Source organism: Chelonoidis abingdonii, chromosome 11 (genome assembly GCF_003597395.2).
Source record: "Chelonoidis abingdonii isolate Lonesome George chromosome 11, CheloAbing_2.0, whole genome shotgun sequence".
Classification (NCBI taxonomy): domain Eukaryota; kingdom Metazoa; phylum Chordata; order Testudines; family Testudinidae; genus Chelonoidis; species Chelonoidis abingdonii.
In genome coordinates, this window is record NC_133779.1 from 42,757,798 (window position 1) to 42,772,907 (window position 15,110).

General features: G+C 46.6%; 1 protein-coding gene across 9 annotated transcripts in view; it reads right to left on the reverse strand.

Annotated features, from left to right (window-relative positions):
* The window catches only part of ARHGEF18 (Rho/Rac guanine nucleotide exchange factor 18), a 99,932-nt gene that overhangs the window by 54,769 nt on the left and 30,053 nt on the right, over positions 1-15,110 (reverse strand). For 7 of the 9 annotated variants that reach the window (XM_075070972.1, XM_032782853.2, XM_075070971.1 and 4 more), the window contains one exon: positions 14,681-14,834. In XM_075070972.1, coding sequence (XP_074927073.1) covers positions 14,681-14,834 — 154 coding nt within the window. Of the gene's footprint in view, positions 1-5,121; positions 5,188-14,680; positions 14,835-15,110 lie in introns of those variants that run through there. The other 2 variants (XM_075070974.1, XM_075070975.1) reach the window with 2 other exon arrangements.

The window sequence follows — 15,110 nt, forward strand, 5'->3', positions numbered from 1 at the left end:
GACGTCGTGTGAACGGATACAGCGTTAAATCGGTATATCGGCCATTAAACCGATTTAAAGTCGCAGTGTAGACCTGGCCTGAGTCTGATCCACTATGGCAATTCCAATGTTCCAGAGCAAACAGTCAATAACAAACATCATAAAAGATCATTTTAATGACCAAAGATATTAAAGTTCTTTTCTGGTAGAATATAAAAGTTCCCCCTTGCCTTCCCAAAAGTTAGTTTATACAATACAAAGTGCTAAATAAAACATTTGAGGTAGATGATTGATCTGAAATTCTGCTTTATGTAAAAACAAACAGCTCTCTCCCAGACTTGTTGAGATTCATAACAATATTTACAACAGTACCATAAGCCCAACAGGCTAAAATGTAACAAGATATCTAGCACAATTTGAGAATACTGAAATTCTTTCAGCACCTATCAAAATCCAGCTACTCTGGAACCACCACTGACAATTTAGGATTCAGCTAATATTTACTCAGGGTGTATGCAGCTACTGGCAGTACCAATTTACAAGTCAACATGTAGGAGTGCTTTTATTAGACAACATATTAGATAGCCCAAGAGATGTTGCCAGGTTATGCTGACCCACAGTATCTGACAAGTCACTGACCCATTAAGCCAAATTGGACCTGCCAATACATTCCCTCCCACAACAACTAATACAAGACTGACAGGCAGATACAAGAATGTCCAATAATTAATATTGGGCTCCTATGTGGAGCTATGACTCACCAGGCATGATGAATGGGCATGACCCGGCCCCCTGGACAATAAATGCATTAGCTAGTAACATCACTCTTAACTGGTCATTTGCAAATCAGTTGTGGCTAACATCTAGGTATGTTCTAATTAGCTTGAATCCTTACTGCTAATAGTCATGATGTGGTTCTGGAGCATTTGTTTTTTTTAAATTAGACAGAGAAAGACTGAAAACATCCTTGAAGCACAATTCAGTTATAAGAACAGGAGTACTTGTGGCACCTTAGAGACTAACAAAATTTATTTCAGAATGAGCTACAGCTCACTTCTTCGGATGCATAGAACAGAACACACAGACAGGAGATATTTATACATACAGAGAACATGAACAGGTGTAAGTATGCATACCAAACAGGAAGAGTCTAATCAATTGAGATGAGCTATCGTCAGCAGGAGAAAAAAAACCTTTTGAAGTGATAATTAAGATGACCCATAGAAGGTGTGAGGAGAACTTAACATAGGAAATAGATTCAATTAGTGTAATGACCCAACCATTCCCAGTCTCTGTTTAGGCCTGAGTTAATTGTATCTAATTTGCATATTAATTCGAGTTCAGCAGTCTCTCTTTGGAGTCTGTTTTTGAAGTTTTTTTGTTGCAAAATTGCCACCTTCAAGTCTGTCACTGAGTGGTTAGAGAGGTTGAAGTGTTCTCCCACTGGTTTTTGAATGTTATGATTCCTGATGTCAGATTTGTGTCCATTTATTCTTTTGCGTAGAGACTGTCCGGTTTGGCCAATGTACATGGCAGAGGGGGCATTGCTGGCACATGATGGCATATATATACACGTTGGTAGATGTGCAGGTGAACGAGCCCTGATGGCGTGGCTGATGTGATTAGGTCCTATGATGGTGTCACTTGAATAGATATGTGGACAGAGCTGGCATCGGCTTGTTGCAAGGATAGGTTCCTGGGTTAGTGTTTATGTTGTATGGTGTGCGGTTGCTGGTGAACATTTGCTTCCAGGTTGTGAGACTGTCTGTAAGGAGGCAATTGCAACAAAAAAACTTCCTGTCTCCCAAAGACTCCAAAGAGAGACTGCTGAACTCAAATTAGCATAGCAAATTAGATCAATTAACTCAGGCTTAAACAGAGACTGGGAATGGTTGGGTCATTACACTAATTGAATCTATTTCCTATGTTAAGTTCTCCTCACACCTTCTATGGGTCATCTTAATTATCACTTCAAAAGGTTTTTTTTCTCCTGCTGACGATAGCTCATCTCAATTGATTAGACTCTTCCTGTTTGGTATGCATACTTACACCTGTTCATGTTCTCTGTATGTATAAATATCTGCTGTCTGTGTGTTCCCTTCTATGCATCCCAAAAAGTGAGCTGTAGCTCACGAAAGCTCATTCTGAAATAAATTTGTTAGTCTCTAAGGTGCCACAAGTACTCCTGTTCTTTTTGCAGATACAGATTAACACAGCCGCTACTCTGAAATGCAATTATAAGATTTGGAAATCTCTGTCATTGCTGGCAAAGGTACAGAGCTTGCCCAAGGATATGCTCACTACCTAATGGATCTGACCTAACAGAAATGAACTGTGAACCAAATACCTTTCCCTTGACATTAACGATTTCTCTGCTGTCAGACATGCTTAGATTCTTCAGAAACCAAAAAGGAACTTTTTCTCTCCATATGAAATACAAGATTATTTCTCTAGCCTGACTCTATAGGAAATGCCATATAGTTCATGATGAATGCGCTTCTGGAGGATTAACTATACAGGTATTTGTTTAAAAGTATGCCTTAAAACACTAATTTGCTGTAAACTCCATTTTGATTCACAGCACAAATAGTTAGAATTAAAATCACAAACTGTGCTTTCCAACACCAGTGCATCTAGGATTAGCCACTAAAACTCACCACCACATGCTTATGGAAATTAAGTTGTTCTTATGTAAGATCTATGAAATATTATAAACATTTTGATGTATCCATAGTCCAAGGTAGCTGAATAAACCTGAAGATACACAATCAGCTTCTTTTGTTATTACCGGTAGTACACAGTTCCAGAAACAGGAACTGTCTGTGACAATCTCACCAGGGAGATGGAGTTTCAGCTGAACTTGCAGCAGTTTCTGAATTCAGTAAATCCAGGCCATGTATCCTAATCAGTTCAGAACAGATTTAACTTTGTCCTAGTGGCTCCAGTGACTGGCACCTGTTTGTTCTGCTAACATCTAAATGAGTAGAGCAGAAGCAAAACCGTACAATCTGATGTAGCAGCAGGAACAATCTACACTGAAAAGCAATGAAACCTGTACTTATTGAGTCATTTCACTCTCCTAAAACAAGCAAGGGGATGTTTTCTCAATTTGTTTTTAACAAATTCTATTCTAAATGTTAGATAAGTAGTTTTCAAATCACTCCCACCACTACAAAAAAAAAATTTTTTACGCACAAACTAAGTAACAAAACCGATTCAGATCAGGCACTTCGTTTCTTTATGAACTGCTGCAATACAAAATGAGCATTTTAACCTAAAATAATTTTTTTTTCTATTTCTAGTTTCTCAGACTCTTCAACTACAAATGCTGAAAGTGTGTCTAAACATGCTATTAAGAGCATTATGGAGTTATAGCTAAGGGAGTGAATTAGCAACTGAGACAATTACAAAAGATATTTAAAACATCTGATAGGTGAACAAAGTGGAAGTGCAGCACATAATGTCTGATAGCTCCTGTTTAAGAGCCATATTTCATATATGTAGTTTTGCTTTGCAGCTGTAAGTACCAACCAACCAACCACTCAAGCACAGTTTTTAACCTCAGTAAGGGAGATGTGCCAAAGACTCCAAGAAGTCTATTAGCGACCTTACTTTTGCTGCTGATTTTAGGTGGAAGAAGCCCAGATATAATGGTGACAGGCATGCAATATAAAACTCTTAGACAGTACATTACCAAATTCTGCTTAGTAACTAAGGAGACTTGACATACATACACAGTCTGTGATATTGCAACACAAAAAAACAAGAAACTGCAGTATAAAATTTTCCTTTGAAAACTAAATACAGAGGAAAATTTATACAACTAATCCCACATATCTGATAGCAAGACAAGACATTAACTCTACTTATTTTTTTCATATATTCTATTTATTTCATACTATAAAAACACTGAATAGGCAAAGAATACATGTTCTTCCTGCAAGTCTGTTCTGAAGACTCATGTTCTACATAGATAAAAAAATAAAAGTCCTGTCCGACCTACAGGAAAAGTGAATTAACATGATACATAAAGCAACTGCCCAAATATGAGAAATTAACCTCCCTCAAACATCCCAGATGGTCAACTTTTTAAGACAGGGGCTCATCTCCTAATGCCCCAACTTGATTATGTACATGACAACATAAAATCAACTAAAATAAGTTATCCTCTACTTCAGTACACTATCAACTCCCAGAAGGGTTTTTTACCCATGGAAGCTTATGCCCAAATAAATCTTAGTCTTCAAGGTGCCACCAGACTTCTCTTTGTTTTTACTCTAGACAAGTTACAGAGACACAGTGCAGCAGACCACAGAAAACGCTGGGAGTTTTTATCCTCCTAGCTACTGAAGAATGGGAAATGTGCTGTACCTGCAATCACTGCAGCTAGAAAACAAAAAAAAGAAAAGAAAACCCTTTCATTTACACAGCTCGGCAGTACATGGGTGTCTCCACCATGAGAAAGTGACTGCTGCATAAGGAACAATCCTACACAAGCAGGAGATACAAGACCCCCTGCTGGGGCTTTTCCACCCCTAAATTCTAGGGTTTTCTGACACACTTCAAACCTCAATAAGGGGGTGAGGGATTCTAAATGTCTGGTTTCTCCTTTGGTGTCACGGAAGGCTGCCCAGTAAATTGAAACCCAACGCCAGAATGCAAGGAGGACTCAAAGGAACCGCCCTACCAGGTCAGACCAAAGGCCGACTAGCCCAGTGTCCTGTCTGCCGACAGTGGCCAATGCCAGGTCAGTTAATCATCCAGACCCCCATCCCCAGCTTCTGGCAAGCAGGGGCCAGGCATCCCCCCGCGCACCCGCACTCCAGAAAGGGGCGTTTGGCGAACGGCTCCGCTACCCCCGGGCCCCCTTTCTGCTCTGCAGCGGGCACGAGCATTTCCCACAAAGCTACAGTCCGAGCCCGGGCAGCCCCGGCCCCGGCCCCGGCCCCGGCCCCGGCCGCCCAGCGCGCGCAGCCCCAGGGCCAGGCTCGGGCCCCGCAGGGCCGCGGGGCACAGCCTGGGCCGGCCGCCCCCCACCGCAGCGGGGCAACGAGCCAGCGGGCCCGAGCCAGCGGCGGCTGCGCTCACGGGCAGTGGAGCGCGAGACCTGGGGCGCTGACACCCCCCGCCCCCGTCACTTACCGAGGGTCCGGGGGGAGCCGCCACCAGGCAGCAGGAACTGCCCCTGTGACCCGGAAACAGAGCGGGGCAGGTAGAGGCGCAGCGCTGCGCATGCGCCAGATGGGGGGGCTGTGTGTGTTTTCACACTCGCAGGGAGCGGGGGGTCGGGGTGTGACTGGGGAGGTTTGTGAAAGTGGGGCCTGAAGCCCGAGGCTCGCAGAGAGACAGGCCTGTGAGCGATTCCCACCACCACGGCTGCGGGGCCCGGGCCGTGGCTGGCCATGTCCCCATCGCATCAGACCACTCGCACTGCCAAAATGCAAAATTGAAACTCAGCGAGTCACCCTCCAAGGAGAGACCTCTGTCTACACTGGGCTGGAACCCCTGTGGCTGGCCTATGGCAGCTGACTGCGGCTCAGGCAGTGGCACTGTAAAACTGCCATGTAGACAGTCAGGTTTGGGCTGAAGCCAGAGCTCTGGGACTCCTAACTGAGCGATATCTGTATAAAGGGGCTCATTATAGCAGCTTGCAAACCCAGTGGGGAGGTAGAGTTCTGGCCCCAGCCGCATAGCAAGATTCAAGGCCACAGCTGAGATGAGCATGCAAGCTGTGTGCTCAGACCAAGTTCCCAATCAGCAAGATGCTGTGCACGGTTGTTTTTCAGCACACTGGCTTTCATGTGCTGTGTAGGGCCACCTTAGCTCTGTGTTCATTAAACCTATTTATCAGTAAGATGCAAGACAGAAGGGTGAGGGGTTCTGGTCATTCTGTGAGGGTCATCTCAGCATTTCTTTCAAATGAAGAGGTTGGCCTCCAAAGCCTGTGGGAAGCCAGGATCTGTAGGGAAAAGAACATCGATCTCATGGAGAACTGATCCCTCTGGGGCTTCTCTGAACCACATCAACACCCTTTCTGCAAGAGGGTGCAGGTTTACAGCAGCAGGTAATGAGGATCCATCCAGACTCAAAGAATCCCTCACAGGCGAAGGAGAGGAATCCACAGGAGAATCTGTTTACCCATTCTATGGTTCCCTGACCATTTCCACTGGCCACTGCTGACAGTCTCTTTGCATGCTCAGACAGCAAGTCAGTTCCCTCTTCAAATACTTGAAACAATAGCATTCGGTTTTTATGAACATTTGGCATTTTATAAACAAGGCCAATAACTTATTTGAACCTAATCCTAGGGATGGATGACAAACTTTCTTCCTCTCAAAAAGAGCTACCTGACCTGTAGGAGCTTCTAGATAAACAGAATCTTCACCAAAGGAGCTTTCCAGAAGTCCTGCCTTTCATCAGCAAAAGTCTATGACTAGAAACAAATAGCTAGGCTTTTAATTAATGGTGTTTAGTACCTCAGCTGACAGCTTTAGAAAGGTAGTTCATATGTTTGTGTAAAGATCATTTAGGGCTTTACATTAAATGTGGTATTAATCATATTAAACTTATGATGCAATTTTCCATTCAATAAAGACAGCACCAAAGTGGTATTTGAAATCTTTGTCAGCTCGGACAATTGCAGCCAGTGGCAGGGCATCCTGCAGCAATGGAGAAGTTTTTCAAGCAGAATTCAGCTATGAGATACAGTGTGCCTCATGCAGCCAGCAGCGTGGAAGGCATTAATATGAATCTGTATTTCCAAAGCAACTATTGCCATAGAGCGAGACATTTTACAGTAAAGGAAGTTTAGTTTCCGCATTTGATGCAGAGCTTGTATGATATATGAATGAATACGTTCACTCTGCTGGAAATAAAAAACAATCTATTTTTATTTTTGTATTATTGATCAGGATTCTGACAAGCAAGCTAATCCTTTGATTTCAGTACCTGGCTACTAAAATACCTGTAGGAAAAAAACCACAAGCTCGTGTATTCAAAGCAAAATAAGTTTGGGGTCTCAGCCTAGTTATCACAGAATCAATACACTAAAATCTGGAACTGTCCAGGTCTGCTCAGGAGGAGCCCAGGACTGCAAATCTAGGATGTCATTTGCCTGACAGGATTTGGTTGTGTCAACAAAGCTGTGCAGGATTGACTGCAATGATGAGGAGAGTTGGGTGCCTCAGATGGTACTGAGGTGCATTAGCAAAGATGTGTAGAAGCACAACTGAGGGCTTGGCTACAATGGAGAGTTGCAGCGCTGGTGAAGGGGTTACAGCGCTGCAACTCACTCTGTGTACACACTTACAAAACCCAGCCAGCGCTGCAACTCCCTGGCTGCAGCGCTGGCTGTACACCTGGTCTGATTGGGGTGTAGCAATTCCAGCGCTGGTGATGCAGCGCTGCTCATCAGGTGTGGACACCAACAGCGCTGTTATTGGCCTCCAGGGTATTAAGCGGTATCCCAGAATTCCTGTCACAACAACCGGAGACGGCTGAACAACCAGCTCTAAAAAACAAACACAGCTGCTCTTTGCCCCAGCGAGCGACCGAGCCGAGGAAGGGGAATTGCTTTGGTATGTTCACAGCTATTTGTTTGAGGGGAGAGGGAGTCCGTGTTGAGCAGCTGCTTATGTGTCTGAAGGCTATTTAGGAGTGCATAATTTGCATTTAGTGAATAAGAGAGGGGTGGGGGAAGGTCAAAACTTTTAAAATGATTGAAGGTAGCTGTTGTGTATCTTCTAGTCCTTAGAACTTGCAAGGCAGGGAGCTGAGAACAGCTGCTAGTGTTGCTTAGGAGAGAAACAGCACGGTGGGGGGGAGCGGGGGCAGGGAGGGAGTCCATCAGAGAAGCTGGTTATCTGTCTGAAGCCTTTTGCATTTAAGAGTGATTGGGAGAGGGATGGAGGAAATGGCCAGAATTTGCGAGGCAGGGAGCTGTCACAGTGTCTGCTCCAAAAATCCACTCTCTCTGTCTCCCCCACGCTCCCTGTCACACTCCACCCCACCCCCTCTTTTGAAAAAGCATGTTGCAGCCACTTGAACGGCTGATAAGTGCCACAATGCACCACTCCCAACAGCACTGCAAATGCTGCAAATGTGGCCACACTGCAGCGCTGGTAGCTGTCAGTGTGGCCACACTGCAGCGCTGTTCCTACACAGCTGTACGACTACAGCTGTAACTCCTAGCGCTGCACATTTCCAAATGTAGCCAAGCCCTGAGAATGAAAATACTGTCCTTAACTATAAAGTCTTTTTGTTTCTTGTGAAATGGTTCCAATGCTGCATATACAAGTGGATGAGACACTGCAGTATTTTGTTCAATCATTGTCTATGCTCAAATGCCATCCTACAGTGAACAAAGCATAATTCACCTACAGACTCATCTTATTATTAAAATATTTTCTTCCCTACTTGGATTCTAAACTGATCAGACACAAAGTTCTGAATGTCAATGATTAAACACAGCCCTAAAAGACCTGAGACACTTAAATTCATTTTGCCATCAGCTTTGTCAAACTGAAACAACAAACTCTCCTAGTTGTTTTCATAATACTAAGTTCAGTCGTGACAGACCAGATTCCAAGAGGGGACTCAGATATGACAAGGATTGAAAATAACTGCGTTTGGCCTAATGATGAGATGCAACTTTTTCAGTGACCTTAACAAATGCAATCCTGCCCTACTCATTTCCATTCAGAACACTGCTGTAAAGATCAGTTTCCTAGCCCTACCCTGACCATAACATCCCTCTCTTTGAATCCCTCCACTGCTCTTTCTCTATCACATCAAACAAACTGCTTGTCTTGACTTCATGACTTACCACCACCCTGCCAATCCTCTCTCATTTACTATTCAAATGTCAACGCCCACCTCTGATCAGCCCAGGATGCCAGCCTCCACCACTGACTAGCTACGTTTTCAAACACACAGGCTGCCCTTTGCTCTTGGAGCATGTTTAGACTGCTGGTGTGCTGAGACCACTGCCTATCATGCTGGCCTATACAGTTTGTATCCTTGTAATCCCATGCCCCCGTCTCCATCTGTCGGCTCTTATTTTAGACTTCAATTATAAGCTCTTTGCAGTAGAAACCATCTTTTTGCTCTGCCTTTGTACAGCACCTAACCCTTTACTGGGGCTTCTAGGCTTCGTGGGAATACAGATAATAAATAACAATGAGGATGCCATTTGGGGGTAAACAGAAGGCTGTCATCTGGTGACAGAATCATCCTAAGATACAGACTGTATTTGTGCTTCACTGAGATGAGATACAGCCCAGACCGTGTCAGCAGGGCTAGTCCTAGACCAAATGGTGCCCCAGGCAAGGAGCATCTTCAGTGCTCTCCCTTCACTTGTTAAACTTTTGAATACCTTATTTTTTGTTGTATTTGTAGCCCAATTCACGACTTTGATGAGTGATTTACATGCATGATTTATTCCTGTGATGTAAGACAATAAATTTGCACGCAAAGGCCCAGGAACATTCTAGGAGGTTAGTGAAAAATTAATCCATATATGGAATACATGAAACATTTTACTTCAAACATTCTATTTTCCCCTTTGACATTAACAACAAAAACAGCCCCTCCTAGGCCAGCACCCCCCGGTCCCAGGCTTTTGCCTGCTCCTAAATCCAGCCCTGCATGTCACTATAATTTTTCAAAATTGGCACAGGAAAAACATCTGATGTTGGGGGCATGTGTCCTGGGGGCATCTGAACAAAGTCAGTATAGAGAGTGTGCACAGCAAACAGTTCAAATACTGTGTCACCAAACCCAAATGAGGGTTGGATAGTGACAAAGGAAACAGCATTATCCTTCCAATGCTGTTTAATAATCTACACGATAAAACACTTGTTATTGGCAATGAACAAATAGGAGATAGAGAACAACCCAGACATGTCATCAAGAGAAGCTCCATCAGTATCAGGCCTGCTTATCCACTCCCCAGGCAGAGGAGATAAGATCCTGGAGCTGTGTCAGGCAAGGGAGGGAATAGAATCCTGAAACTGTTCCTGGGAGGAGCAAGTAAAAAAGCAATGCTGAACTGAAAGGAAAAGAAGATGAAAAGTAAAAAGGAGAAGCACTGACCAGAGCCATCTGACTGCAAAGAGCCAGCCTGCCCCCTTTCTCTAAACTCCTGGGGTTGCAATGAGCATCCACTAGGATGCAGATATGTGGCAGCACATTCCCAGTTAGGTTCCCTTCTTGAGTCAGCTTCACAGATTGCTTGAAAGCTCCCCTTGTTTCGGCCTACAGCAATGTTAGCATAGTATCACCATGGCCTTTCGTGGGCTCTCTGGTTCTGCTGGTTGTTTTATTGGACTCTTGTCAGTAATTTCCCATTCCAAATGGGATTCCCAGCACATTTATCACTGTCACCATGTCACAATAGCCAAACCTTGTCTCTCTCTTTTCCCTAAATAGAAGCTTTTAGGCAGCTGTCTCTCTTTCTAGAAATGTCAAATGTCAGGTTTACTGCTGGCTTTCAGAGTCCTCTGTCAGGGCTATTAGCAGAAGTTTCCTGTTGGAATTCACAGAACTCAGCCCTTTTCCAGGTCAAGCACTGCCTGCCTACATTAGCTGACTGGTGCTGCACTGGGGATCCCAGGGCAAAAATGTACAGACATCAATATATTAAACACAGCTGGCAAGGTGAGGGGTCACTTTAACATGTCAGAACCCAAGCATGGGACAACGAAGAGATGCCTGAGCCTGTTTTCTTCTTCAGAAATTAATTCACCACTAGTGAAAGATGCTGGCGCAAGAACCCAAGAGACTGATGGCCACAGAACGGGTATAACATGAGCCAGAGCAATACAAGTCTCCCTCACCAATATTCCTCAGCCCAGCACCGGGGTCTAAGCAGGAGTTCATTCTCCAAGACCGGTTGAGTCTCTCCACTGACAGCCAGCAAGGGGTCAGACTGGGACAGACTGGCAATAGTGATATCAAGGTGAAAGGCTTTATATGCCATTGCTGATATCTGAGCCAGACAGTCCCCTAGCCTGTATGATTCACAAGGGTTTAGTGACATCGAATCTCAAAGGGGAGAAGAGCTTCCCTGAAATCTGCAAAGTGCTTTGGTCACAGTTATAGAGTTCAGCATGTCCCTGGCAGGTAGATCTCTACAGACCCTCTTTCATATGCCCATGGTACTGAGGGCTGCACACTGCCTCACCCAGCCTTCAACTAGAACAGAGACAATCCTGCTGTAACACATTCAATGGCAAACCCTTGGCTCCCTTCCATGGCACAGCCGAGTTGGAGAGCTCTGCTCCTGGCAGTGGCTTCCTGGGATTCATCTAACTCCTGTTACATAAACATTGGGAGCATGTTTATGAGAAAGGATTCATTTAGACACACCACCTTTTCTACACTTGAGAATGGGGGCTGTCTCTGTCTAGACTCCAGTTATGGGGTCCCAATTGCTGCAGAGGACCCACTTAGTTTGAATCCTAGTCAGTCCTGCTGGCATCTCACTTCTAAGGACTTGTCTACACTTACAGCACTGCATCAGTGCTGCTTAGTGAAGACGCTGACTTTGCCAATGGGAGAGCATCTCCCGTCAGGTAGGTACTCCACCACCCTGAGAGACGGTAGCTATGTTGACAGGAGAAGCCCTTCTGTTAACAGAGCACCGTCTATACCAGGGGTTTGGTTGGTATAACTACGTCACACAGGGGTGTGGATTTTCCACCAGGGCTTAGTCTGTGAATCACCCACAGTCCTGAAACAGGGGCTCCAGAAAATGTTAGAAACGTGGCTCTAAGCTGGCACTCAGCTGCCTGCCTCGCCTCCCTCATTAAGGGACTTTATACCTTAGGGTGTCCCTCATTCCATGTTTGGCTGGTGCGATCTCATGGAGAGTGGGAGGCAAGCATGTTTTCTGTGGAGCTATTTAGGATGATTTTCTCTTTCATAGCATGGATTAATGTTACCAGCAATAAAATGACTCCTCTTTGCCTTTCTGAATTAGGAGCACAGGTTCTGCTATGCTTCTTACTTAAAGGGGCAGGGCTCTGATTCTCACTGCCAATCCAGGTCATAGTCCACTCAGAGACCATCTGTGCCCATGGGAAACAAGAAAGACTTGGGGCCTCTTACCCAGTCCTCCATCCCTTCTCTTTCTGGCCTCCCCTGTAATTTGCTTGCTCATCTATGTCACTAAACTTGTTTTCTCTTCTGCCACATGGTGGCATTGCTGTTAAAACACTGTCAACACAGAAACAGCACCAGCAGCAGGCAGGTCTGGGACTACAGGTGCAGGCTTCTCACTGTTTTTACTGAGCAGGAACAATAGGAACAGCCAATGTGTGGGGCAGGGGGCCAATTCCTAGAGGGTGGAAAATGGTCTATTGCTCCAGGACTGCCACCTGGCCAGCATCGGTATCACTGCTAAAGAAGGAGGTCATGCTGGCTGTGCTGCTGCAGGGGAGGGAGAGGGACCAAAGCACTGCCTATCCAAGGGCCACATCACAGGAGCCCCAGGGCCATCCCTAATTTGCATAAATTGAGCCAATGGTGTAAGCCTTCATCACTGACCCACAGGTGCAGCCTGCAGGGATTCCAGGTCCCAGCAGCTGTCCAGCCCAGTCTGAATGCTGGGCTCTCCACAGCCTGCAGTATGCTGGGCTCAGTCCTGGTCTGGGTGGAGATGGGCCTCTAACAACAGCAGCTGTCATAGAGCTCTCTTCAATGACTCGACCTCCTGTCAAGGTAATCTGAGGGGAACACCATGCAAGAACAAACTCTCGGTGCCCCAGCCCGCCACACTATGTTAACCAGTGCAGCACAACATCCCTGGGCACCCAGGAAAGCCAAAGGAGACACTCACAGAGTCCCAGTGAGATTCAGAGTCTTTCCCTTGTGCCAGGGTCTGGTGTCTGCATGTTCATGGGAGATGCAAGATCACAGATCTCCTACAGCACAGCTCAGATCCAAGCTTTGTGCAGCTCCAGCTCACACACAGCCCCGGGCACTTGCTCTAGACTGTGACACACTGAACCATGTACACATCTAGATGATCCAGGCCTTGGGCTCTCCTACACAGCAGACCAGAGCCCGAGCCCCTAAGGCACGCCAGCCTGGGGAAATGAACCCAGGATCCCAACGGCAGCGCAAAGAAACCTGGCCAGCAGTGGCACAGGTCTGAGCTCCTGAAGGAAGCTTGACCTGAGTATCAAGGTGGAATCTCCTGCCTGGCAGCACAGAACACTATACACTAAATCACTGCTGATGTAGCTCATTGGAAAGTCAAGATCCAGCACTCCAGGGCCTCACTGTAATCATGTCACCCCTCCTGCATGGGAGGAACTCCCTATAAACATCTGCTAAGCCACTTTCTGGTCCTCCTTCAAACCCCTCCTTGACATTTCCTCAGCTGTGATACCTACGACACACGCAACAGCCAGGCAGCTGGGGAACTCCAATTGCAGCTTCTCAGGCCGACCAGCAGCGTCTCACTCTTTCCTTGGGCACCTTGTCTCTGCCTGTATTCCTCTGTCTTACCTGTAGACTGTAAGCTCTCTGGGGCAGGGGCCACCTGACTGTTACCTGTTTGTGCAGCTCCCAGCCTCTAGGAGCTACAGCAATACAAAAGAATCAGAGCTTGTGTTACAAACCCAGCTAGAGGCCCTATGCGAGCGGGTCCACCTGTGTCTGTAAAAGCCCCTGTTACACCTCAGTGCCAGACCGAGGCGCCACAAAGGAAAAGATGCTTCCCATGGAGAGCGCATGGGGTGGCCAGTCATTTCCTCCCCCTTAAAGGGTGTTACTGACCTTGAGCACCTCTGAAGATCCCTCGCTTGGGCGTGAGCTTTGCCAAGGGGCATGGGGTGCAGAGAGAGAACCTGCCATTTCCAAACTCCTGCTGCTCCCTCTGGAAGGCCAATGTTCTGCAGTGCCCTGAGCGGCTTCACCCGCGCACCAAGCACAGGAAGCAGGGGGACGAGGCCCAGGGATGAGAACATGCGTAGGATAAAGTCCTGTCTGCCCAGCACATTCCACAGAGGAGAGCCCTCCCCTCCACAGCCTAGGGATGTTTTCCTCTCTCTTTAGATGCACTGAGCTTGTCCTGCCTCTGCACAGGGTTAGCACTCTCCATGCAGCCCCACAGTGGAGGGCCAAGCCCCAGTGTGTGTGTAGGGTGTGGGGGAAGAAAGCATTTCACTTTGGCTTTGGTTAACTAAGCCCTGGATGGTTTTTTGATTCCCCGTATCTGTTCCCACATCACATGTGGAGCTGAAACATCTGTGTCTCTGGCAAGGAAAGACTGGGCCCAGGCAGCCCAGCGAGGCTAGCCCCAGGCAGGCCCAAAAATGCTCTCAGGGCTACTCAGAAAGGACAGAGCATTTTCTGACCTTCACTTTTTTGTTAATCTAAAATTTAAAGGAACAAATTGACCCTGAAGCCTCCTTTGGGAAAGAGACAGGAGATGCCTGGGCAGCTAAGACCAATGAGAATGAACAGGGTGCCATGCCCTGGAAGTCTGGGAACAAAGCGGCTAGGCCAGGCTTCCTGGGTACAGCCAGGCCTGGCAGGAATCGGGGGTACAGCCAAGCCAAGCCAAGCCAAGCCAAGCCAGGCACAGATGGGGGAGCGGGTACAGCCAGGCCAGACAGGAAGCATAACCAAGCCAAGCCAGGCCAGAAGGGAGGGGGGACAAGTACAGCCAGGCCATGGTATCAGCCATACTCACTCAGGCACTGCAGACCATTTTTATTCACCAGAGGTTTGGCGCACAGTGAACAGCTGGTGAAGCTGGAGAACGTCCCTGGCGCCAGCTGGTGCCCATTGACCCTTTTCCACTTTTGGCTCTTTTCTCTCTCTTTTGGTTGGTCTTTGTTCTTACCCTAGAAGGGGGAAAGCAGTGTCATGGCAGAGAGTAGCAGGAATTCGCTATGGGTGCGCGCACACACACACACACACACACACACCCCTGATCCCTCAGCAGGCATGTTGGGCTCATTAGTGCTAGTTCAATTGTGTGGTTAGTGCTTGGCCTGCATGTGTTCCCCAGGGACTGAGCCAGCCCCAGAGTCTCTGCAGCCCCACTAGGGTAGGTGCATTTGTGACCGAGGGCAAGATGCAGTCTGTGTGCAGCAAAACATCTGCACTACACCCTAGAA